General features: G+C 45.9%; 1 protein-coding gene and 1 long non-coding RNA gene across 51 annotated transcripts in view; one reads left to right on the forward strand and one right to left on the reverse strand.

Moving 5' to 3' along the window:
• LOC310880115 overlaps positions 1 to 3,441 on the forward strand; it is a 61,763-nt gene extending 58,322 nt beyond the window's left edge. The window contains exon 10 of the long non-coding RNA XR_014571443.1: positions 3,312 to 3,441. This is a non-coding gene — a long non-coding RNA (uncharacterized lncRNA). The remainder of the gene's footprint in view (positions 1 to 3,311) is intronic.
• LOC310880114 (uncharacterized protein) overlaps positions 1,571 to 24,848 on the reverse strand; it is a 70,805-nt gene continuing 47,527 nt past the window's right edge. For 2 of the 50 annotated variants that reach the window (XR_014571438.1, XR_014571404.1), the window contains 7 exons: positions 18,539 to 18,633; positions 13,315 to 13,522; positions 12,987 to 13,112; positions 8,823 to 9,243; positions 8,552 to 8,626; positions 3,163 to 5,078; positions 1,571 to 2,627 (listed from right to left, as the gene is read on the reverse strand). Coding sequence is in view for 6 of the 50 variants with exons in the window: in XM_083795453.1 (XP_083651579.1) it covers positions 11,749 to 11,877; positions 12,987 to 13,112; positions 18,539 to 18,633; positions 20,443 to 20,547 (455 nt within the window). In the remaining 44 variants the exon portion in view is untranslated. The other 48 variants (XR_014571436.1, XR_014571437.1, XR_014571423.1 and 45 more) reach the window with 48 other exon arrangements.

The following is a 24,848-nucleotide window of genomic DNA, read 5'->3' on the forward strand; positions in this document are numbered from 1 at the left end:
GTGACAAAATAAACACCGTGTGAGTGAAGAGGATGACATCAGGATTACAAGCAGTGTTAAGGGAGACAGAGCTGCCTTTCACAGATGATATTTGCATGTGTAACACAGCTCCAAAAACTCCTATCGCCTTCCTCCACTGACAGCATTGTGTGTTAAGCATTAAACATATGGCTCCACTTAAAGCAGGGGCCAGGCTCCACGGGCAGGGTAAGGATTTCCTGCGGTTGCCCCTCGTCCTTTGTGGATGACAGAATTTGGCAGAGGCTGCAAGTGTGAGCTGGGAATGGGATCTGATGGCGGCACACAGCCCGAGCCTGCCCACGAGTGTCACACCTCGCCCTTCGCTGGAGACTGCACGTGCGGCAGGGCGAGCAGCCGGGCTCATAGACCTGGGCTCGGAGGAGCACGAGCCGAGCAGAAACCCACCCTGGGGTTTAAACAGAGGGGACGAAACATGTTTGATGGGGTGACGGTGATCTTAGAGGCTAAAGATCAGGCCAAAGCTGCTTTTTCACAGGCAGAATAGATGGCACTCCATAATGCTCTTAATTGGGCTAAAACACGAAATTTCATGGTATACGCTTTTCTGCAGATCTGGGTGGATTTGATTTGAAAATCATATAATCAAATGAACTGTGTGCTGGTGAAAGATGGCATGACATGCCCACTCTCCTTTCACACAGCAGCAGAGGCAGTGCAAAGACAACTTCACCCCCACCCAGGTATATATCAACCCGAAATGATGAGGTTAGTAAAAATTTTTGACCTCATCTTTCCTGTGTATTTCTGTTGAGAAACACATAGTGTGATGTCCTTTATTTTATTTTATTTTATTTTATTTTATTTTATTTTATTTTATTTTATTTTATTTTATTTTATTTTATTTTATATTTTATTCTATTTTATTCTATTTTATTTTATTTACTTTTCTTATGTGCTGTCTGCAAGCTTATGTTACACAGGCATCAGATGATGGTTATTTCCCTTTGCACCTTGGGAGATGGACTGGATTTTGTCTGGTGACTAAAAACGAAAGGCTCCGCATCTCATTTCTTATTCCCTGAGGCATCGATTTTGGTATTCTATCGAGTTGTGGATCTGAATGGAGATTGCTCCGATGTCCTCATCCGTTCCCCCAGAATCAGACTCAGAGAAAACTGCAAGGTGTGACCATTACTGCAACAAATCAAATATGCGTCCTCAGGGAAGTCACCAAAAGTACAAAATCCCCTCACCTCTCCCTTTCTCCTCCTTTTCTTCCTCTCTTTCCAGTCTTGGTCTCTCTCCCCTGAATGATGTTGCAAGGCTTTGTGCTTAATTAAGACACATTGTCCAACCAATTGGGAAGCAGGAAATAGCAGGAGATGTTTTACAAATAGGAACAATTCTTGTTCATTATCCCTTAATTGAGGCAACAAAAAGGTGCTGGAAAACATCCATCAGATGCACATTCATGTACATCATCAGAGAGGATTGGATTTAGGAACTCACAAAAGCAACATCGAATGTTCCAATCAAGAGTTATACAGACAACAGGGAAACAAAGAATTGGAGACATAAATACATCAGAATTAGTCCAATTACAGATTATATATTTCTGGAAGACACACTCCCTGGCTCTCCTCCAGGATTTTCTTATTTCATACTCCTTTTTATTTATTTATTTATTTTTTAATTTTTGTCATTCCTGTCTGTGTTACAAAAGTCAATGTTGCTTGTCTCTCCTTTACCGGCTCTCGAAGTTTCTGGTGAGGAGGAGGTTATTGTTCTGGAGGGTGTTATAGAGGTGTGTAGGGAACATGCAAGCACAAGTCTGGCAACTTTCACCCCAGTTTGATCTCTGGGGACTCTGGAGCTGACACATTTTTCAACTTTTTCACCCTTGTTCTTTCACATTCTGAAGTTCAGCCGCTCTGCTAAGCCACTGTTCTTGTGCAGAAGAGATAAATAACGTAAGAGAACCTGCTGAGGGAAAGATTTTGAGCCTGGAAGGCCAGGAAATCTCGTTACCCACTTAAGTATGCATTTTAAAGCTTGCTTGGCCTGCTTCTGAGCTCATTTACACTCTAACACTGTGGCACCCGCAGAGTCAGTCTTTATTCCCACCGGTCTGTTAGGCTCAAGTTCTTTGGCTTGTCATTTTTTAAAAGGTGCCTTGAGTTTTAAATGAGGGACAGAATGTGCCATGGGCCCTCAAGATACCTACTGAAAGGTATGTGCACCTCAATGCTTCCTGGAAGGGAAGCCATCAGCAAGAAAAATGGCATCACACCTCATTGGACTGTAGTAATAGACCAAAACATGACAGGATACTGTTAAAAATGCTCGTGATCGGTACCCACAGCTGTCGAGCTAATTATTCTTTCTGTCTTGTCATAGATACTTATAAGGTCCCTGGGGTACCTCAGCGTTTCACAATCACTAATATAGTTCTCTTCACGCACTCCTGAGAGACACCTATCTGCCATTGCCTCCTCCTCTCCTTCATCCCACCGGGATGGCCGAGGGAGGTGGAGGCTCAGCAGACTATTCCAGCGCTGCGCACAGTGGTGTTTTCCCTGGAGTAACACACATTTCACCAGCTTTATTTATTTCACCATCCAATGCGGAATTGAAGCTCTCACCACCTATGGAAGGAGATAGGTAGAACCAGAGATGAAGTCTGAGATGTGGGGAGAGTCGTTCCCTGGAAGGGAGCCTCATGTGGGCTGAATCCCCTGATTTCTAGGGCAGGTGAGCCCCAGCAGAAGCATCCTGAACTGTGCCATGCTATGGGATCACAGTGATGCAGTGGGAGCATGTCCCTATGCTTCGTGAAACCATGCACAGTGGCACAGCATCCCCCCAGCAGCCTGGGGGTGACGTGCAAGAACCTGAACCCCAACCTGAAGACGTCCTTGGCAGGATGTTGCTCAATTCTCAAGGAGACTGTACAATACCCAGGTGAGGTTTTCCTCCTGGAGCTGCCCCGGGGAGGATGGGGCAGCAGTCTGGCTGTGTGCCCTGTTTTGTCTGGGAGCTCCCTAGAGCGGCTGTGTCTTTGCCTTCAATGAAAATTTCCCTCATGATTTTCCCCTGTGCTTCCTCCAGCAGCTGCTGTCGTTTCCCTCTGTAGTCCCCACAAGCCCTCCCCTGCCTTGTTTTGAAATCCCCACTGCCTACCGTGGAAAGTGTTTGCATTGTAGCTGGCATTTGTTGATTTTCTTTAGGTGGCTCAGGGCTGCAGGCATTCCTCATTACTTTTTTATTAGCCAATTTGAATACTCATTTAGCCTCACTAAGCGTGTGATGGTTTTTAATTCTTCCTTCAGAGGCATCTGCGCAGAGCCTGTCCCTGGTCCTCAGCAATAACACAGGATCCCACACAGTGAAGCTGAGTCGAGAGACGATAGTTCACTACACAAGACCAATCCGTCTGGGCTTGCTTCACATGGATGACAAGGGAAAGGCCTTTCTTTGTTTGTCCCTTGCCTTCCTGTACAACAAGACTGCCAGAAATCGCAGCAGAGCAATACATTGCAGGATAACAAGGTACGTCACGCCGGACAAACATCTTTCCAAAATCCTTTATAAAATTAAATAACTCAAAGTGGAAAGACCATAGATTATATAAATTACTGAAATGGTAGAGTGAAGACAGTTGATGAAGATTAAATTGTCATTCAACTATAAGGCTAATAAGAGCTAGGAAAAAAAAAAAGATTATAACCACGATGCATAAAAAGCAAGCAATCAGCAGAGAAATGTTGCGTTTTGACATCCAGCTCCCATGCACTGCCTTGGACCTGCTTTTCAGGTCTGCTGAGTACCAAGAACTGACAAGACAGACAGTAAGCTTTTCCGTTCAGAAGCCAAGCTGAAGAAGGGAGGTAGGAAGGGGACACGGGGTGGGAGGAGACCTGGTCCTGCCATTCCTCAGGTTGCAAGGCCCAGTGAAGAATTGTGTCCCAGGGGTGGACATAGTCATGTTGCAATATAACCAGCTTCTGAGTGGAGGGGGCTGCCCAGGTCCCTCCATCCCCCTGTGAGGCTCTGGAGGCATTGTTGGGATGGGAAAGGAGGGAGCATGAACACCACGGCTGCCTAAGCCGTGTCGCTGTGGATAAATATGAACCCTCGGTCTCCTCGCCTATTAGTCTGGCAGTTTGCTCAAGCACTAAATCCACTCGCACACAAAAAAGGTACATTCTGCTGCTTTTTCAAGTGTCTTGGATTCTATTGTGTACAAATTTACAAATGAACTGCTTGAGTGTTGACTAACGCTGCAGCCTGCAGTCAAGGTAAGAGCCTATTTATTTATAGGCTCTTCAAGGACACGAAGATGCTGTATTTGTACAATCTTCCAGTAGGTGCACAGCACACAGCCTAACAAACAGTTACCTGCCGCGGCCATGTTTCGGAAGAGGACGATATATGAGACCCTCAAGGAAAACACACTGCTTAGCCAGTGTCTGCTGGCAGGAAGGTCATGCTATGCCTTTTGATGATGGCAGAACTGCAAATGTAGAAAGAAGGATTTTTTCCCACACTGTCACTTTGATTGGACGTGAGCCCAAGAGGTTGTTCAGGACATACAGCTGAGCTGTGCTGGGAGCAGAACATCCCAGCTGCTGTGTGTGCACAGCACCCACTCATTTAAATGAGGCTGTGTGTTTGCAATCGATGGGACTGTCTGATCCCTGGATGGTAGGGAGCTCTCTTTTTCTATTTCCTGCTGATATTTACTTCAAAGGTGCATGACCACACGGATGGTCCTAATAACAAGATCCCCAAAGAAGAATTAATAAAACTCTGAGTGTGTTTTACCCTGAGATCTCACGGTGCTTGTCAAAGGAAAGGCATCATCAGTTCTTTTTATATGGGGGCAGAAAGAGGTGAAATGATTTATTTATCCATGCTCCTGCAGTGAATCAGTAGTAAAGCAGGGAGCTGGACCTTTCCAGCTGTGCTTTGAGGCTTCCTAAAATGCCCATTGGAACAGTCCTAAAACACTTACCTTTTGAGAGTGCATCCTGCCCCCGCTGCTTTGTGTAGAAATTAGCCCTGTGAAGAACAGCTCACCTTTGCATTGGCCAGGGCTAGAGCAGACAAAGAGAAGAGATCTTGTACTTTAGAGCACATCAGTTTAAGTTTGTGACCAAAGAGGTAGAAGGGCACGCAGAAAGGGCGCACACAAGATGGGAAGTGGAGACTGCAAGATTGGTGGATCTTGACTTAAAGCAGATTATTTAAACTTACTCCCCCTGTGTGTAGAGAAGCACGTATCAGTCTGCCCTGGGCTGTGGTTCATGGCCAAGCACGGCAGTTCTTGGGGAAAGGCCGGGTGCTGCGGAGGCAGGGATGTTGGTATGAATGGAGGCAGGATTGACTGCTCTCTGGTGTCTCACTGGAGCTGATCAGGCATGCCTGGCCTTGTGCAGGGCAAGCTGTGGTGTAACACGATGGGTCTGAGTGCTGCAAGGGCTCCAGGAGCAGGGAAGGATGTGCCTTTGGTGAGAATCGGTGGCAGGGCTTTAGCTCAGGTTGAGAGATATCTGGGTGCTCCCCCAGCCCCAAAGCCCTTGGAGGCTTCAGGTGGATCTGAGCAAAAGTCCTTCTGCCTGGCCTGGGGGTTTATCTGCATTCACAACACAAGGCCTCGCTGTCATTAAGGCCACAGGAAAACAGCACAGCCAGGGCACGCTCGGAGGACAGAGGCTGTTGGCCTTGTGCTGAGCGGAGCTAAGGCCTATGACTAGGCCCGGTGGGGTTTGGGCCATCCACAGCCTCTCGGCCTGATCATCACACCTGAGCTCTTCAGGGCAGCATTGAAGGCTGGGCTGGGCTTTGCTGGGGTTTGAGAGATCCTGCTGGGGAGAGGAGCAAGGAGAAGAAAGGCCAGAGGCTGGTGGGGATGTACCCACTTGGGGACAGCAGCATTGCAGTGCTTCCTACCACAGTACCCCTGGTACTGCAGGCACTGTGTACCTGGGGTACTTACCCCAGATAGTTAGCCTCTGCCAAACACTTAATTATACAGGGGAAGATATCACTTAGGCTGAGATGTCTTGGCTTCATTAAGGAAGCTGCAGAAATCATCGCGCTCTACCCCCAGGCTCTGTGAAGGAAAATCCTGCTGATTGAGGCAATCAAGTCCGGAGGGGCCAGGAAGCTGCTGAGCCCCAGGTTAGCAGAGGATTTTGAGGCAGGCACGCCTGCGTCTGGGCATTAGAGCATCAGCGTAACCGAGCTTCCAGGCAGTTTAAATAGGTGCCGTGAGCTGATTGCAAAATGTCCTCTGTGCAGCCCGGAGCCCTCTCTCTGCATCCCCACATATTTCATTCATGGGGATGAGACAGCAATGAATTTGCCATTCATTAACAACAAATAATATCTCTCTATCTGTCTTGGGTAAGGGTGGTTGCGGAATTGCTCTTTCACTTTCATTTTATAGGGTTCCCTGTGATAAATTTAGCTTGTAAAGGGTGATTAAGACACTTCATTACGTTTTAATGTGTCTGTAGGTCTATGTCTAATAGTAACACTCACTCTGGAGCTCTCTGGAAACAGTTAGCTGCTGCAGCCCAGAAAAGGCTGTGTTGTGGGATGGGACGTGACTCTGGCTGAGTGCCTTGCAGACCTGGGCAGTACTTGGCCCCTGCCTCGTAGGGGGACACGTGGAAAGGTCCAAAATGGCATCTCCACTGTGGGACACAGCCAGGTTGGCACCTTGACCAGGTACAGTTATCACAGTTGGAAATCAGGTTGGTCGTTTCTTCCCCTCACCTCCCAGTTTGTCACTCTCAGAGCAGGGGGATGCAAGTAACAGTGAGGTCCCAAGCAATTCTGGCCCCAAGACCTTGAATTCACTACCTGATTTGGGTTTTCTCACTAACAAACTGTCGCAGAGCCAGCTATGGGTGAGGTTGGCCAGCAAAGTGTGAGGGGTGTTTGTACCCCAGGGAGCAATCCAGAAAGCCTCCATCCTTACGCTGACAAACCTTGGAGATGTTTAATTCCTATTTTCTGCTTCGCTTAGCCCAGAACTTCTCTATCCACTGACACATAGGCACAGAAGTGCCCTGGTTTGGGAAGGCAGGCAATTATTTCCTGCCTGAAGGGAAAAAGTTCATGCTATGCTGTGCTTTGTGTTTTCTACAGAGCAGCTCTGATAGCTCCCAGGCTTTCTCAGCTGTTTGTCAGTCACCAGCTCTCTTCATGGGCTATATAAGGAGTCCAAGTACCTCATTAAGATGGTTTCAATTGCTCTCTGCAGCCATGTACATAGCAATACATAGTGTAAAACCTAAATTAGGGGTTGTTAAAGACTCAAAGGAAGATGTCCCCTGTTTAAGCATTCTGTCTACATGAGAGAGAATGTCTGATCCCAAAAAAGACCTCTGCCCCACCAGCTCCTCTGCCTTTCTCTTCACTTTTAGCCACCATCCAGAACTAGTTTTATTTGTTTATTTTTGTGACTGGACATTGGGGCATCACAAGGTAATGCAAAATATTATTTCCTTCCTCCCTGCTCTCTCACCTAACATTTCTATTACTTACTTTAATTATTGCAGATTCAGCCTCCTTTCATCTGTTTTAGTCTTCTGAAGACCCATTGATAAAACCTTTTGCATAATATTATGAGACATTGTGTATGTACCATCCTCTACACATTTCTTTTACTCTTTGTGAGCACCATATGGAGACTGAATATGGTACTATAGATAACAGCTTTGGGATTGGAGTGGTCAGCAGGGAAACCTCTACAACACCTTCACATACAGATTTAGTTTTAGGGGGCAGTCCTTAACACAGGCAGACAAGATCTTGCCTGAAATTTTTTGGGTGAGATTTAAAGCCTCAGGATCTGGTCAGACTGGCAAGGGCTGGGAGGCTGTGCCCTGCAGAAAGAGTAGCATTGGACTAACTTCTTTCAGTGGTTTCACACAGGCAAGCAGCCTTCCTCAGTCCCCACACTGCTGTATGGTGTTGCCACACTGTTAAATGGGGACATCCTGGAAGTGCAGCAATGGATGCATTTCTGAGATGGGCTCTGTGATGCAATACGGAGAGCTAGCTGGCTTCCTGCACAATGATGAGCAGCTCACTGGCCCGTGTGTCAGACTCTGGGACATGTACTTTTCTGCTCTCTGGGAAGAGCAGGGCAGCTGGTGCAGTCCCAGGGAGTGCCCTTCTGGGCTGGTTAGAGCCTGTAAGCATCAAATGCTCTCATTCATTTATTGGAGGGTGATAAACAACCTGGGAAATGCCTGCTTCAGTCAGGTCACACACTTGCTCTTTTATGAATGTGACATCTTTAAAAGCATATCTGGTAATGTCACAAGAGAGCCAAAGGAAATCCCAGCTTGGCTAGCTTGGTGCTAGGTTTTCTGAAAGACAGCTGGGTGCAGAAGTTGTTCAGGCTGCTTTTTACAGAGCTATTTCTATAGCAAATTTGTGATTTAAACACTGTCCCTCCTTAAGAAAAAATAATCTACCTAATCTGGAATGAATCTCTGCTCTTTAGATATGGGTGTAATGCATTTGTGATTGCAGTAATGGGATTTCTTACCTTGTGTTTGTGGATGACACAGCTGAGACTATCAATCAGACAAGGGGCCACAGTGGTGGTCATGTTGTCACGTATCTTTGGGACAGAAAGGGGAGGGTCACAGCAGAAACAGAATGGGCAGAAAGTGCCCCGATTTGGGACAGCAAGATGCTTGCTGCCATGAGAGCCCCCATCTCATGTGGCTCTCCATGAGTGGTACCCAGATAAATTCCCTCTAGAAGACCCTCCAGTAAAAGGGAAACCTTCATCCCAGTGCTGACCTAGAGCTTACTTTTAAGGCACTGTAAGGTCCTAGGTGACTTCAGCCCATCTCCCTCCTAATTTCAGGAACTTGCAGCGGGTCTCTGGAAGGAGGAAGAAACCCCTGATGTTTCCGTGTCCCCGATGCTCTGCTAAGCATCCGTCTTTGCAACACAATCAGTGCTCCACAGCTGCTCTGGCATTAGTTTGCATCAGAGGTGCTCGATCGGTACATGCGTGGTCATAGATCAAGTGGTGGCAGGCTCCTGTGTCCCACCTGGGTGGGCACGCGCTCCCTTGCGCGCCGTGACCTTGGGGAGGGCTCCTCTCGAGATTCCCATGCAGCTGCTGTTTTGCATCGTGAGCCATATGGCCAGCACCATAAACACTGGCTCTAATTGTAGCTCTCAACCTGCCAAAGTCCAAAACAGGGAGAGTGGGGGGAACAGAGGCTGGGGGTGGGGGAAAAAAAAATAAATCAAACATTTGCCTGAAAAAGAACCAGGAACAAGGAAAAAGCAAGAAAGGGAGCTCTGGGAGGCAGTAGGATTCATTACTCCAGTGCAAATCACCTTCTCTGACCTCAGGTACCTGATTCAGCTTTTTCCATGTCAATATTTTACAATAGTAAAAGCAAGAGAGCACCAGGTGTGTGGAAAATGAGGGCAAATTTGAGTCTAAAAAGGCAGGGACATTCCTGCTAATGAAGGACTGTAGAGAATATGTTGCTAATCATACTGCTAATAGTAACCTTGTTTCTGTAATCTACCTTTTTTCAGTAAAGTGAGGTTATGTGTTACAGAGATTCAAGGGGTCCACGTGGGAACTGGGCAGGGGTTTCAAACAGGTCGCTTGGTTCTCTTAGCAGAGCGTGAGGAAAACACCGGTCTTGTTGCTCCCTGCCTGGGTTTTGTGTCCATCTATCCCCAGGCAGAGCTGATGAAAAATAACTACCAGGACAAAATGGAGATGCTGTTCACCTATTCTGTATAGATTTAAATGGGCAAGATTTGAGGCAAAGCATTGCTATGCAGAGGTTATTTAGTCTGTCTTTCCCAAGGGGGAAAGGCATGTGAGCAGCCTCTCTAATCAAATGAAGGCGTAAGGACATCTCTCCTGCCTGTGATGGATTCTGTGCTGCATCCAGAGCTGTCTCTTTCGATGCACCAGGTAGCCCTGAGTGGGTGGTGATATCTGTCTGCCTCTTCCCACAGGACCCTGACCAGGAAATCTGTGCACACAGGAGGGGCTGGGACCCAGTGCAAACATCAGAGCTCCTCTGGACGTGAAATCACCTTCCCAAAGTGGGGACAAGAGGCATTCCCCCTCTGCTCTGCGCTCAGCAAATAGAAATGCTCTCCTCTCTTCTTTCCTCTCTCCTTGGCCCTGCAAGATTGGGGTTTGCCCCACTGGTTGCAGGAGGGGCATCATTTTGTTCAGGGAGCAGCCAGTGGAGGCAATCAGTGAGGCTCTTCTGGACTCGGGCAGCACCTTCCTCTCAGTGGGGACAGCCGTGACATGCCCAGGAGCTAGCAGAGCCTGGACATCAAAGGCAAGGTTCAGCAAGGTCAGAAGAGATGTCCACAGCCACTGCTTAGCTGCCTGCTTTCTCTGGAGTGATACAAGGGCAACATCTCCTTCCACAGTTCCAAAAAGAAAGCTCAGAATAAAGCCAGGGTAACCCAAAAGGTGGCGGACAAGAGAGAGACTGTCCTGGGAGCCTTGTTTAGCAAGGCCAGCTGCTCACCCCTCCCTAATACACCCAAAGACAGGGACTGTCCTGGCTATCCACTTTGCCCCCAGAACTTCTTAGCACAAAGAAAATCACATTTCAGTTCTTTCACGGAGAACTTTAATTAAAAATCAAGGAGAAAAACCTCCATCGGGAAAGAGAAACAACAAAATAGGTAGATACCTCTGCCTCTAATTTATGTGAGTTTAAAACTGGTACCAAGATTGGCTTAATTACCTGGGAACAATGTATTTCTCCTGGATTGCAGATCAGCTCGTTAGCGATACACTTTTTTACTTCCAGTTGAAATTGATAATACATCCCTCACTCAAAACATTGTCTCCCAATCACCATGGTTACTGCCAGGTTTTCCACAAGGACCCAGCATATTCATCTGTCAAGTATGCTAATGGGGAACGGACCCTGTCACACAAAGGAGCAGGCTATTCAAACATACACTTGGCAAATAATTGTACATGTCAAAAGAATGATGCTTGTTATTTGCCTAATATTATCCCCCAGAAGTGGGAAATAGTTCAGCTCTCAATGCAAAATGGCTTGCCCTTATCAAATAGGCAATTTGCTGATAATTTAGACTATTAGAGATCTTGGGGTGGGGAGACAAAGAAGGGGGGTGGCAAATGTAAGTGGCCTTTTATAATTGCACTGAAAGCAAAATGGGGCATTAAGTGCCCCGGAGGTGCAGTAACGAGGAGCATCACGGGAAGCGCTGCCGGCCGAGCCGAGGGGCTGCTCGCAGCCTCCCCTCTCACCTCTGCCAGGTAGCTGCCGGTGGGTGGTTAATTATAATTTAGAAGGAACAGTTTTCTCAACTGCATTTTTTTTTTTATTGCTATTTATCTTCATGATGGGCCAATTTCCAATTTGTCTATTTCAGTAATTAAGCCAAAGAAAAATGTTACTGTAGGATTCCTCCAAGTTTCTGAGCTTCCGATGTTAGCAGCTGGATTCGCTGAGCTTTTGCAGAAATATTGGTGGCCAAGGCAATGGAGTGGCCTTTTCTCTCACTTTGGGGCACTTAAATGCTTTTCCCTCCTGCTCTTCCCTACCTCCTGCCTTGCCTAGATCTGCCCACATCCCATCTTCCTGCCCTCTGCCTGTCCCCAAACCAGTTCTACCCAAATCCCATGTAAATCCAGCGTGTTTTCATTTAGATTTGGGCTACCCATGCATGAGACTTTTATCTGCCGTATCCCAGCTGTCCTCAGCCAGTCTTCCCCTCCTTGGCTGTGCCCAGGCTCTCGAGGCGAACGCCCTGCTGCTCCAGCGCCAGGTGCTCTTGCATGGGTGGGTGTCTAGCAGGGGTGAGACCACGAATCTTACCTCGCCCGTGCTATGCAAGTGGAGGAGGAAAACCTTAGAGCCCTGTTCTCTCAATATAAATAACTAATTAATGTCTCCAGACTGCCTGAGACTTTCAATCCAAGTTGTAAAAGTGGCAAATACCCAGATATCTCTCTTTCTTGGAACGGGAAAGCCTTTCTCGGTATCATCTCAGGGCAGCTGGTCTTTAAATATTGTTGACTTTCAGCCAGGTTAGATACCTTACCCTAGAAACAGAAGACACTTGAGTGCCTTCCCTTAACTGCGTGGTTCCCCCCAGCCTGCCTGGTTCCCCAAGAGCTGCACTGCTTGCAGCAGGCTGGGATGGTGCAGCGCAGCCATGCCTTCTGTATGTGACATTATTTGCTGGATGTGTCCAAGTCACAGTTTTCCTGGATCCTAAATTCTGATTGCTGAGCTTCCTCGTGCTTTCAGTAATGCAGTTTATTTGTCTTGGGGAGAATGGGGAGATCTCCCTCTGGACTATGAAATCCTTTTCTGTTTGCCCTAGAGAGGCCAGCCCTTCAAATGCACATGGGGGAGGTAAGGAAATGTTGGTGTGGAAGTTGAATTTGGAGGGTTACTAGTAAATTTTGTGTAGGATGGGGACCAAGAGGGGTTATGCTTTGCTACCCCATGGTGCTTGTTGTACATAACACTAATTTCATAATGAGAAGAAAGAAAGAAAGAAAGAAAGAAAGAAAGAAAGAAAGAAAGAAAGAAAGAAAGAAAGAAAGAACACAACTAACAAGCAACCTAATCGGCTATTAAAATATTTCCAAGCAGTGAAATTAATACAATTCCCAACTCATAACTTATTTGCCTCTGTACAAAATTAACATAGATAAATAAATTAAAAAAAAATAACCTCACCCAAACTGCTTCATAATAAAATGTGATCATAGCAATAATAAGATGCTTCAGTGCATGAATTTGGTTGTATTAATTCACCCCTGGTGTAATTGACAGCTCTCAGCCTTCAGCTTTCTGCTGAACAGCCTACTACAGCTGAATTATTATACCTGGCACTTCAGACTCTTCCACATCTCATTGCCTAATTGTGTTCTCTTCTAGTAGGTGAGTGTTAAACTCAGACATTAAAGGATCTCTGCCAATTACCTGAAGCTCAACATTTGATCTGTCTGAAAATCTCACCGATCCATGGAGGACTGCTCCTCTGTCTGCATCCTGAATGCTGCAGTCCATCCTCACTTGGTGTGGTGTAAAGCCAGAGTAACTCTCCTCCTGGTTGTAAGGGAATAAAAAGAGTGAATAATAGAGGGAATTCAGGCAAGAAATCACCCCCCCTCCCCTTTCAGAATTAGTGCTAGCATTAATCCAGTAGCAGCTGCTAATTATGTAGGATTTATAGGAAAATGTATTGCACTCTTTGTCTTTTCTCTGCCGCTTTTACAGACGCCGTTTGACCAGTGCTTCTGTGCAATACCTTGTAAAAGCAGCAGCTTTTCTGGGATTACCTCCCTATTGCATTGCTTCTCCTGCCTGTAGTTCATTGATGTTTTTCAGTCTGTGGTCACTGCAAAGCCTGTGTGGCTCAGTGGTGCTTTGGAGACCCTTGTTTGCAAACCAATCAGTTAAATTAAGAAGCTTGATTCTCAGTGCTGTGTGATGACATCTTCAATTTAGCTGGTGCCCTAGTGAGGAAGTAAACAAACAATAAAAGTGTCACAATTCTTTCTAGTTCCATTAGACAAACAAGAAGTTTATTCAGCGTTTTGGCAAATGAAAATTTAAGCAAACTGTCAGGGGAGACATTTTCCCCATCAGATGCTTTCTGAGAGGGGATTATAACAAGAAAGAGCTATCACCCACCATGTCATTATAAACAAAGGCTCCTGTGAACCCCTTTTATTAAAGATTAGCAGCACTGATTACAGTCTTGCAGGCTGAGCCAAAGGCAAATTAGAATATCTTTTGCCATGGGATAACTTATGCTACCTTCTTGGGCACTGAGATGATTGCAAACAGCGGACTCCCGAGAGCAGACAATTTTCACCTCTGGCCATTCGTTCTCCGCTGTTTAGAAGCAGCCTGGTGATCTGTCTAGACCTATTTGCTGCTAGAGACCAGCACTTCATTACGCCTCCTGCCGTATGATTCCAGGTGAGACCAGCCATTCATGCAATTGGGAATCCCAGATTTCAGACATTTCTAGTGGATAAACCTTAAAGCTGCTTCAGAAAGTGTTTCCAAGCCAAGCGTTAAGGAGCTCTGTTCCAGTAGGGACAGACTGGGATGCTAATATGATGTTTACCAAGCCATCCAAATTCAGGCTTTAGTGCTATGTGGTGACCACAGGCTTGGTGCAAACTGTGAGACCCATTGAGGCTAGTTGCAAAGTCATGACCTTGCTGTCTGTGGCTGGTAAACATCAGGTTCCTGCTTTTGTCAGTAACTCCTAAGATCCCCTCACAGCCCCGTTGGATCACCCTCCAACCAATACCCATCCCACCTACTGGCTGCTCATGCCTCAGAGCCTGTCAGACCTCCAGCTTTAGACCTATGCATATTCCTACACATAGGCAGAGATGCTGCTGAGTTTGCTCCCAGTCCCCTGGGCACATCCAAACCCTGCGAAGCTCCCTGCCCTCAGCTGCCTCCTTGCTCACATAACTCAGCACTAAGAGGGTCAGTACTTCTGTCCCAGTGCCTATAGGTACCTAGTTTTGGAAAAACAAAGCTGGCAGGGTTTGAGAACACCAGGCAGGAGCTGAAGTTAAACAAAAAGCTACCTGTAAGCCTTCTTGGGGGTGAGGAAGGGAATGCATTTAAGATGAGGAGGCATTGCAGTAACCTTATTTCAGCTGGACATGTTTGTCAGCAGCAGGACAGAGAGCAGCCTTCACAGGGTGACAGAGCCCCAGCTCCTCAGGTCCAGGAGGACCTCCTGGGTTTGTAGGCAGCTGTTCTCCCCGGCGCTCTGCTATTGTGGGCAGGTAGGACGTGGTGTTTGGAGTGAGCCTTTCTTTTAGCAGCGAGAAGCTCACTGGGGAATGAGCCCTGCCGCTTGCACAGTCACAGCATCAGTCTTTGTTTATGTACTGAACTGATGAGCAATTAACTTGGAGAAGATACATTATATGCAGAGCACAAGCCTGGTAATGTGCTTTCTATTAAGGCTGCCTAACACTTCCTATTATTAGACCCCCACTTTCTGTTACTTACAACTTTTCCAACTTCTAACCATTTAAGCTGAAATCTCCCCTCCTGGGTGTTGCCCCAGGCTGGACTGATCGTATTTGGTGTGGAAAGTTTATGTGTGCCCTAGGGGAATCCCTAGTATGGTTGTGCAATTTGTGTTAATGGCTCTGAGTGACACTCAGCGAGAAGGGGACATGGGAGATCCCATAGACAATAACTAATGCAAACAAGGCCACGTAATTAGGCTGAGACGGAGCTAAGCTGAAGGCACAGGGGTCTTGTAGAGAGGCCTCTATGATTTCCCGCTGCATGCTCCTTGTTCGTAATAACTGGAAGAGTGATCCTTTGTTGCCTGGTCATGTCTGGTTGCATTTTCCTGGACGCAAATTACAATACAGCTTGTCTGACCTCTGTGTCACCACCCCCACCAAATTGCAGCTGGTTCTCGTGCTGTTATTGTGGAGCACATTGCTGTACAGGGAGTCACGCTCCCTCTGCCTTCCATCACCTGTGCTTTCCAATGCTCCTGAAATGGCAGAATTCTTTCATTATTGTGTGACCGGAAAAGCACTGTGGGTTAAAGCAACAAAAGGTGTGTGCCTCACAGGGAAAGGGCAAAAGGTAGGACTCTGAATCTCAGACTCACGGGCACTGGATAGAGCTGGCCAGCAGAAAACAGTGGCAGTGATTTGGTTTGCTTTTTCCATCCTTAGTGGGAGCAGCAGGGAGGCAAGAACTTGTTTAGTGAGCTCACTGCTACCGTGGCCCAGATATTTGGTCCAAGGTCTAGAGCAGAATGATTCCCATTGAGCTGCATTGTCTCTGTGTCTTAGCCTTCCAGAGATATCTGGAAGAAGGCACCTCTTCCTCCAGATAGCAGTCTCTAGATTGTCTCTGTGGGGTTACTGACATCAACTTTCCACTGCAGCCCAGCCCAGATTCTCTCACAGGCTGTGACCCCATTTCCAGAGGTCACCCCACAATCTTATTAGCTAAGCTTCCAGTCCTGAAAATGGACAAACTTATAAAGCAGTTAACTCCAGGGCCCTCTTTTCCCTCTCATTATGGGAATAGCTCACTGCAGAGAGGGTGAAGACAGTGGAAGACACATTGCTTTAAACAAATATGAAGTCAGATGCACTGGGGAAAAAAAAAAAAGCTAAATTATGCCTGCAGAGAGTTGGTACGGCAGCATCTCTGTTCCCTACATGTGGCACAGCCTGTTAATGCCTCCCATATCTGCCAGCTCCCTCCCCCAAACTAGACAAGAAGCAAACCCATTATCTGGAGGACATTTGTCTAAAACTCCCCTTTTGTGCCTTGGCTATCTGGGGCCTGCAGCTGTCACTTCCCATTCTTCCTGTAATTGCTCCCACTACAGCTAATAATGCATTTATCAAGCACTCTTTATTTATTTATTTATTTGTCTCCCTTTATTATTATTATTATTATCTAGGTATAAAATAGGTCTTTCTCTCCCACCGCTCCAGCACAAAACTAGTCTCCTGAAGAAGCAGTGGCTGCCCTGCACTCCTGCCTCAGCCTCAAGGTATTGTTTTATTAATATATTGAGCCCCTGGAGCCGCCTCTGGGATGTGGGGTTTTCACCTAACTGTGCCATCCCTTCCCACGACAGCTCCTAAAGTGAAGCTCTCACACTGGGACAAGAAGCAATCCAAAAAGCAATTTACTTTGCTGACAGTTTGATTTCTCCCCAGAGGTGCGGCTGAAGGCATTTATGCGCTGGAAGGAGCGAGGAGTCAGCCCTCCACAGGTGTTTTCTGCAGGGGAGCTGGGCTCAGGGGGCTGTGATGCCTCAGCCTGGGGCTCTGGTGACTGCAACATCCACAGATTTGTGCTACGGCTTCCCAGGGCAAGAGGGACTTGGACACCTTGGACAAGGTGGATCATGAGATGTGCTCTGCAGGCCCAACTTGACAACTCAGTTCATTATTATTATCCCACTTTCCTTCTTCTGTCTACTGGGCCCTTCTGGATGACAAGCTTTGGAAACATTTATGGTGGGTACATCAAGTTTACACGCACCTTATTCAACCTTGTTGAAGTTTTGAGAAATGAGTTTATCAATGAGGCATGCATCCTGTATTATTTGACTTTTTTCCCAGTCACTTTGTGGCTATCTTTTGCCGTTTGTTCAAAGGCTGACAGGACAGGACCTGAGCCACTGAACCTGCAGGTTTCCTACTGCTGTTTATCTCCCTCATTCAAATCATTATCCAGAGAACCTGTCACCCCAAATGAGAAACTCCATCTGTCTCCCACTTCTGTTCATGGGACACTTCCTTTGGATGTTGTTGTGCTTCTAATGAGGGATGGGGCTGGGGTGGGGCAGAGGTCAAAGGGAAAAATTGTGTTCACGGGACGTGCTCTTGAAAATTAGACGATGGAATTGCAAGAGAAAGCATGGGAAGGAGACAAGAAAGGAATCATCTAGCTATAGGCTAACATGTCAGGAGCACCAACTGCCCTTTTGTTTTAAGGAATGAAACAGCTGTTTGATATCTCTTGGAGACTTGAAGAAGAGAGTTCTGATATCTGTAGGGACATTTTCACCACTTCAGGGCTCTGGGGCCAGGAGGAGCATCACTTGTTTTCTGCCTCAGAACAGCAATGTACAAGCTTGAAAATCATGGATTTTTTCCAAATATTCCCCTGCTTTTGCCTGCTACTCCTGAAGAGCTTTTCTACTCCTTGTTGGGGTGTATACAAAAGACAGAAAACAAGAGCAGGATTTAGCCCATCATCTACATGGTCTTGGCCTGCTGCAAAATGGGATACTTCTGGCCTCCCAGCATGGCTGATGAATTCAGGAGCCAGTTGAACAAACAAATGGTCCAGACCCTGACCACTTTAGTAGCGAAATCTCACATTCGGCTCCCTGGATAAGAACTGGTGGAGTCATGAAAAACAGACATACGTTTGAACTGCTAATGAATCCAAGGCTTGTGAAAACTTCCCTCCAAAATGAAGGAGAAATGATTGTCCCAGCCTGTGAAATACCTCTTCTCTGGATCATGATATGACTATGTTGCACCAGCAATGCTCTGCAACCCAGCTTCCCCCTCTCAGTGACCTGGGAACCAGGACTCGTTTGTTCAGTGGCAGAGTTAGAAAGATAACTAAATTCTGTTATGTATGACATGCTGGCTTGCTTCCTTTGCTCAGCAAGCTGAGCATTTTATCCTGATTCTTCCTTGCGACAAACCACAGTGACATTTACCTCCTCGCTGGCCCCAGTGCTTGTTCCTGATGCTGGGAACGAGGGTCCTGGGACATAATTCCCTCTGCTGCTTCCTTTCCACTGCCAATTTGCCAAAAAACCTTCTCAGAAGCAGTCCTGAGAGACGTACGGGCTTGTTGTCTTCCACCTTGGCCAGTGTTATTTTGTATGCAGTTTGGATGGCATGTGCAAAAAAAAAAAAAAAACCTTCCCCACTCTTATTGGCGCATGATGGCCATCTCAGAATAAAGAGGATTTCCTCACATACCAGCCACGCGTGTGCCTGGTGAGCCTCTTCCACATCGGTCAGCAGAGATGCAGCTTCCTTGTGCCACACTTGTGTAATGCAGTGTCTCGCCCGTCCTATGGGAAAGCAAAAACAGAGCTGTAAGCTAAGGCTGTGTGTGCCCTGTAGGGCCAAATGTCTGCGGAGCAGTACAAGGTGTAATGGCTGAAAAACATGTCTGCGCTGATGTAACAGCAACTGCTGGGCTTGCTAAAAGGGAAAGATGATGGGCTCCCTGTGCACCGTGTTGTTGGATTATATCTTCCCTTTCCCCAAGTGGAGAAAACATTGCTGTGTTTGTTAGCGTTGATTTCAGTCCGTTTAATTTGGTTGTTCCCCCTGCAGCCTCCATGTTCCTATAAAGCTAATTATTGGGTAATTTTTAAAGAAATTTATTTTGGTCTCTTCTAAATTTTGTAAAATTCCACTAGAAAAATAAATTTAATATAGTGCAGAATTAATTTAATTAATTTAATATAAATTTTATAGTAAAGGTGGAGGGATTCACTCTGAACATTTTCTGTTGAATTGCAGGAATGGGTCGGCCAAATAATTTTGCAGCTTTGTGTGCTCTGATGAATGGGTTCAGTTTTAGAATACCTGAAAAAATTTTCTCAAAGTAGAAAAAAATAACCTAAGTTTAGAAATACACTCAGGTGCTTTAAAGATGTTTAATATGCTTCTCAAAACATAAAAGAAATGTTTTGTTTCTGGTTGAGTAGAATGTTGTATTTGACACAGAATGAATTGTGGGTAAAGTTCCAATAAATTTGAAGCAATAATTAGCCCTGACAGTCCTTGTTTTATTAAAAAAAAAAAAAAAAAGGATGACATCTTTAATTTAGACTGTGTGACACTAGGACTCTTGAGAGGCAAAAAATTTAAGTGTGTGAAGCGTCAAGTGAAGAGTTTTGCGTGGTGCGTGGTGATGCTGTATGTACTGTAGCCTGTGCATTTAAACAGGAGTTAAATCCAGGCTCTCTCTGAATGAAAACTGCTATCGTTTAGGCTGCTGTTTTAAGCAGAAACCATGCTGTAAGCAGACAAAAGCGAAGAAATCTTTATGCCCCATTTTGCTCTGATGCTTCTCACTTCAGCGAGCTTTGGAAAGGAACTTTGCTGTGCTGGGATGAGCTTGTGAGGGTGCCTTGAGTGCAACGTATACAACACCGGCAGGGTTTTATTAGTCCCAATACATGGATATTTGGTGGAGAATGGTGAGAGAAGACACATGTTCAGAGTGGTCTGTGGGATGCTGAAGTGGCAGGACTGATGTGGACCTGATGTTGAAGAGCCTCCAGCACTGGGAGTTTGCAATCAGCCAGCTCTCCTTCTCATCTTTATTCAGTTATTTTATTTTCAGGAGCACCAGTTTCACCCTGAAGTGTAGCAAAGCAAAAGAAGTGCTTAATCAGAAGCCTTTTGTCACAGGCCATTTAGGTCCTAAAAGACAGATTACAGGGAGAGCAATCTTTAAAACCAATACAGAGCAGAGATCTCTGTAATTGCTCAGGATCCGTTCGTGCAGTTTGTGATGTGCTGCTGGACTGCCTTACTCAATCAGGGTGGGTTTATTCCCCCCCTTTTGTGCCTCATTTTCTACAGCTGTAAAGCAGATAATCTCTCACTTGCCTTCGCATCCACCTTAACTCAGTCTGTGTCTCTTTCACACACTGGGTAAAGTGTGATCACAGCTAAGCGATGGCCATTAGACCCTATAAAATTAGGATTAGCTAGGATGACTTCGTGCATTAGATCAATTTAAGTCATTGGCTAGTGGAAAGAGAGTGTGATTCTTTCCTCTGTTAGCTGGGGCATGGCTTTCTTGTGACAGCATGGGGTGTGATTGTAGTTCTCCCCTTAAAGTCATTGATTCTGCTTTCTACCTGCATCCGCTATTGCACCCGCTGCCTTCAGGCCCGAGCTCCTCGTTTTGCCCTGGGTTAGGATGGTCTCGCTGTGGTTAATGCTTAGCAGGCAGGAGGGAGGTCCTGGGGAAAGCAGCTCTGTGTTAGAAACTTCTACAAATAACAGGAGCAGACTAAGGCAGGATTCCCCAAGAACTGCTCTGGAAGCAGCATTTTTGTTTAGAGAGGGGAGAGCACCAAAGGTGAGCCCCAGGGGTGGGTGGCTGAGCACAGGGAAAGGAATCACGTCTCTCCAATACTGTTGCTCCCTTGGTCCTGGGGGAGATTCCCTGACCCAAACCAAGTCCACTTCTATTTTTCTTGGGTGCACAGGATCTTCAAAGCTGAGCACAACCCCACAGGTAATCCTATCCTGGTCCAAAGCAAATCAGCTCCTTACCAAAGCTGCTTCAGACCATATTTCAGGTCAGAAATCTTTCCTAAGCACCTTATGAAAAATCAGCACCTTGCATCCCAAACCTGATCCTACCAGGTCTCCAGTTCCTCACATCAACTTCAATTTTGTACATTTAATAGGCTGTGGAAGGGGCAGCAGCACTGAATTTAACTCCAAATGACACTACTGGTAACCATTTGGAGGGGTGGCAATAACAGCCAATGCTGGAGAATGAGGTGCGTTTTCCCATCCATAGCTGCTGCTTAATACAAATTTAATGAAATAGTAATTGTGTACTGAGCAAAAAAGAAAATACCTGTATAAGATTAAGAAGATAGTCACTGAACTTTCCTAGCCAGGCCACAGCTTCTACATATCTATTACGAGGCTTTTAAACCTCACTAAATGTGTTTGCAATAACTACTTTCTATTTCATTATAGAGTAATAACTCTCCTTATTGAGTCTAAATTAAATCCTTATTTGAGACACTTCATTTAAAGCATTATTGGGAAACGCACCTTGGAAGAGGTAGGACCAACTTTAGCTTTATGGCTTACAAGATTGTATTATACACATATGTATAAATGTCTAATTTCAGGGAATTTCACCTCAGTGGCTGCAGTCCACAGCCACAGTCCCCAGAATTAGACTCAAGGCACAGCCTGGAGTTATTCATCACGTTGAGATCACCAGAGCTCCTGTGACTGCCCCCTGCCCATTGGTACCAGTACCTCTACTTTCCTCTGCTGCTGTTGCTGTGTGAGGAACCATCATCCCTATTAAACTTCTTTCTAAACAGGCTCCCAACCCTGAATTCTGGGGGTCTCCTCAAGGGCGTTCAATCCCCATGCTTAAGCTTGGAAGTATTACTGACTTTCTGAAAGCTGCTGTAAAACCAGCCCAAGCAGTCTGTTCCATTACGAATGGGCAGGGGGAAAGCATAAAAAGGTTGCTTTGCAGATGGAGTATGAGCAGGACTCATCTGGTAGCCTATGATGATGTGAGTGGTTCAGGTAGGAGGCCAAACACCCACTCTGTGCTTCATGGCAGTAGAAATTACAGCAAGGGGCCTTGCTCAGGGAGCTACAGAGCCACCTCACCTCAGTTATGCCCCTGGAAAAATCAAGACTGTGATTCAGGATTTAAAAAAAAAAAAATCAATGATATCGATCAGTGCTGACTGGGAGCATTTACTGGTAGATCTCAGAGAGCTTTGTAGAGCAGTAGCTCTCCCCTTCTTTACAGCTAAGGCAATTGAAATGCCATTTCTAAGCTGCAATAGAGTGAGTGGTGGAGGGGAGATTACAGCTGCCTCTGCTGAATCCTATCTCGCTGCTCTTTGCTGGGGAGCGAAAGGGACCCCTTGAAGTGAATGTTTTCAACAACAATCCTTTGAAAACTCGGTTTCTACCAAGGCATATTTAGAAATCACAATGGAAAGGGACAGGCTGGCTCACAAGACAATGGGATTTTATTTTAGATTCTTACCTTTAGACCACTGCTCAAAGCTGGTGATGGTCTAATGGCCGTTCAGCCACCCCTTGAAACAAGGCTGGTTTGTTTCACCTACCACCACTGCTACAGAAACTACCTGCTCCCCTGGTTTTCCTTCCTGGCTCTTTCTGGCAAACATACCCAGAGTGTGGGAGGGCACAGAAACTGGTCCCTGTACTTCCCTAGAAATGCTTTGGTGAAGAAACCTGGGAAGGCCTCCAGGTCTGGGACTTCTGCACATTTATAGTGCAGAGCAGTCCTTCCCTTGGAGAACACATACATTTTGGCAAGGTAATTACATTTCTGAAACGAAGCATTCCCAGAAGGAAGAGGCAAAATATCCCCTCTTCTCTGCCCCTTTCTCCCAGTGGGGTAAGTTATGCTGTAAAGACACCACCCTAAGTAGCACAACCCATCCAGATCCTTTAGAGCTGGAGACATTCACATGCCTGTCAGACTCCAGACTCAGCAACTTGCATCTATTTCTAACATAAAGCAGAGAGTTTTGCCTAAAAGCTATTGCTGTTTCTTGGAGAGGAAAGAAATTTTGAATCTTGACAGTCCTGGGGCTTGGGCTAACATCATTATACCAGTGATTTCTCCTCCCAAAGTCCTTTTAAACTCAAGAGTCTGTGTTTACACAGTTCTTAGCCCAAAGGGGGCTCATTCTGTGTTGGCCCTTTGGCACTGCAGCAATAAACAGGATTAATAACTAGAGTCAGCAGGGCTCGGTACCCGTTAGAATTTCCCATGGACTATCCAGAAGGTGCTGTTCCTACAAGCATCTTGGCAGTGAATTATTTATGGGCAGCATAAGGATCGTAGTGCTTGCCAGTTTATTAGATTTATAACTAGCTGTGTTAGGTCCATTGTGTGTGTGTCTGTGCATGTACGAGCATGTACTTGTTCAGCTGTTTCTCTCCAGTCCCCTGCTAGTTAGGGAAGATATGCTCACACACATTTCCAATATAAACACATCACTTTGTGACTCAGATGTGAGAAAATCCAGGAGAGGCAAAGGATTGCTACTAACGAAGGAAAAGCTTGTTTAGGTACCTCAACCACAGACGCAAATTTTTATCCAAGCATAGGCTGAAATGCTAAGACCCAAGACTATTTGAAGGGTGAGAAAGTTTGGTTTACTTCTGAGTTTCGCAGCTTCTTAGAGCCCTGCCTGTGTGGGTTTTATTTGGAAACATCTGGACTTCGACCTCATTTTGTGGCAGACTTTTGATGCATTTTGATGCGTCATTTTGATGCCCAGACGGGCAGTTTGCTGGCTAGGTACTGCTAAGGATTTAAAACAAAATTCTCCCTTCAAACACGTGGAGGGGAGCACTTGCCTTCTAGCTAGCCTGCTATTCCAGTTCCAACAGATCTCAGAATAGAAGTTATTAAAGGTTCATCTTTTCCTGCTCTCTCTGATACACCTGTGCTATGATGTTGCCAGTAGAGTCATCAATGCATCTGAAGGTGCTGGCCTAGGGCCATGAAGCTCTACAACACCTCTTTCAGAAGCAGCACAGGTGACTGTGTTGCTATCACCAGAAGTTCTGCTCTGAGGCAGGGAAGAGGTGACAGAAGCAAAGACCTTTCTTCATGCAAATGATCCAGGCAAGGGAGCAAAACTTCCTGCGGCTGAAGAACTGGCAGAAAGCAGAATGCTTTGCAAAGTTTTCTGTGAGCCCTCATCAGCTCTGACTGCTGTACAGAGAACCTGTTCGAGCTGTTCAATAAATTGGATGGTTTAAATAATATATAGACCATCTTTCTGGATTCATGAGAAGTGCTGACTTGTTCAGCCTGCAACAGTCTTCTTTCTTATGCTTTAAAAAGTTATCTTCACTAGGCATCAAAATCTCATGCCTGACTTTTGGATTCTGCTTTGGAAGATTTCTGGTTAGACCTGAGCTGGCTGGTGTGCATTTCACAGCTCTGTTTTCATGCTGTCTTGCTTGAGTTCCCAGATGCATTTTTTCTAAAGGTCATTTAAAACATCTCACGGCAGAGAAAGGAAAAAGGCATTTTCCCCACCGAAATACCCAGTCAACCCATTTCTTATTCCTGACCAAGTTCAGATACCTCTCCAACCTTCAGACTTTCATGTTTATTGTTATCTGGGCGAAGGTTGTGCATAAAGTCTAGAGATCAACAACTCTCTGGGCCATATTTTTATGTCTTCATCCCTTATTTCCTAGCACTTGGTTCAAGAGATTATCCTGAACAGGGGGAAGGAAGAAACCATTATTTCAGTGCTATGTGTAGGAAATGGAGCCACAGAGACAGAGAATGGCTCAAAGTCACAAGGGTACAGCACAGCAGGAAAAAAAAAAAGGTATCTACAAATGGTTTGGTCGTGCTAGGATCCCTCTTTAGTCAACGGGGGAAATAGGCTCTTAGGGGTGTGATTCATGTGACCTACTTCGGGCATCTACTTTGCAATGAGATAAATTGCACCTCTGGTTCCATTGACTGTATATCGATGAGATGTCT

This window comes from Anser anser, assembly GCF_964211835.1.
Source record: "Anser anser genome assembly, chromosome: 12".
Lineage (NCBI taxonomy): Eukaryota > Metazoa > Chordata > Aves > Anseriformes > Anatidae > Anser > Anser anser.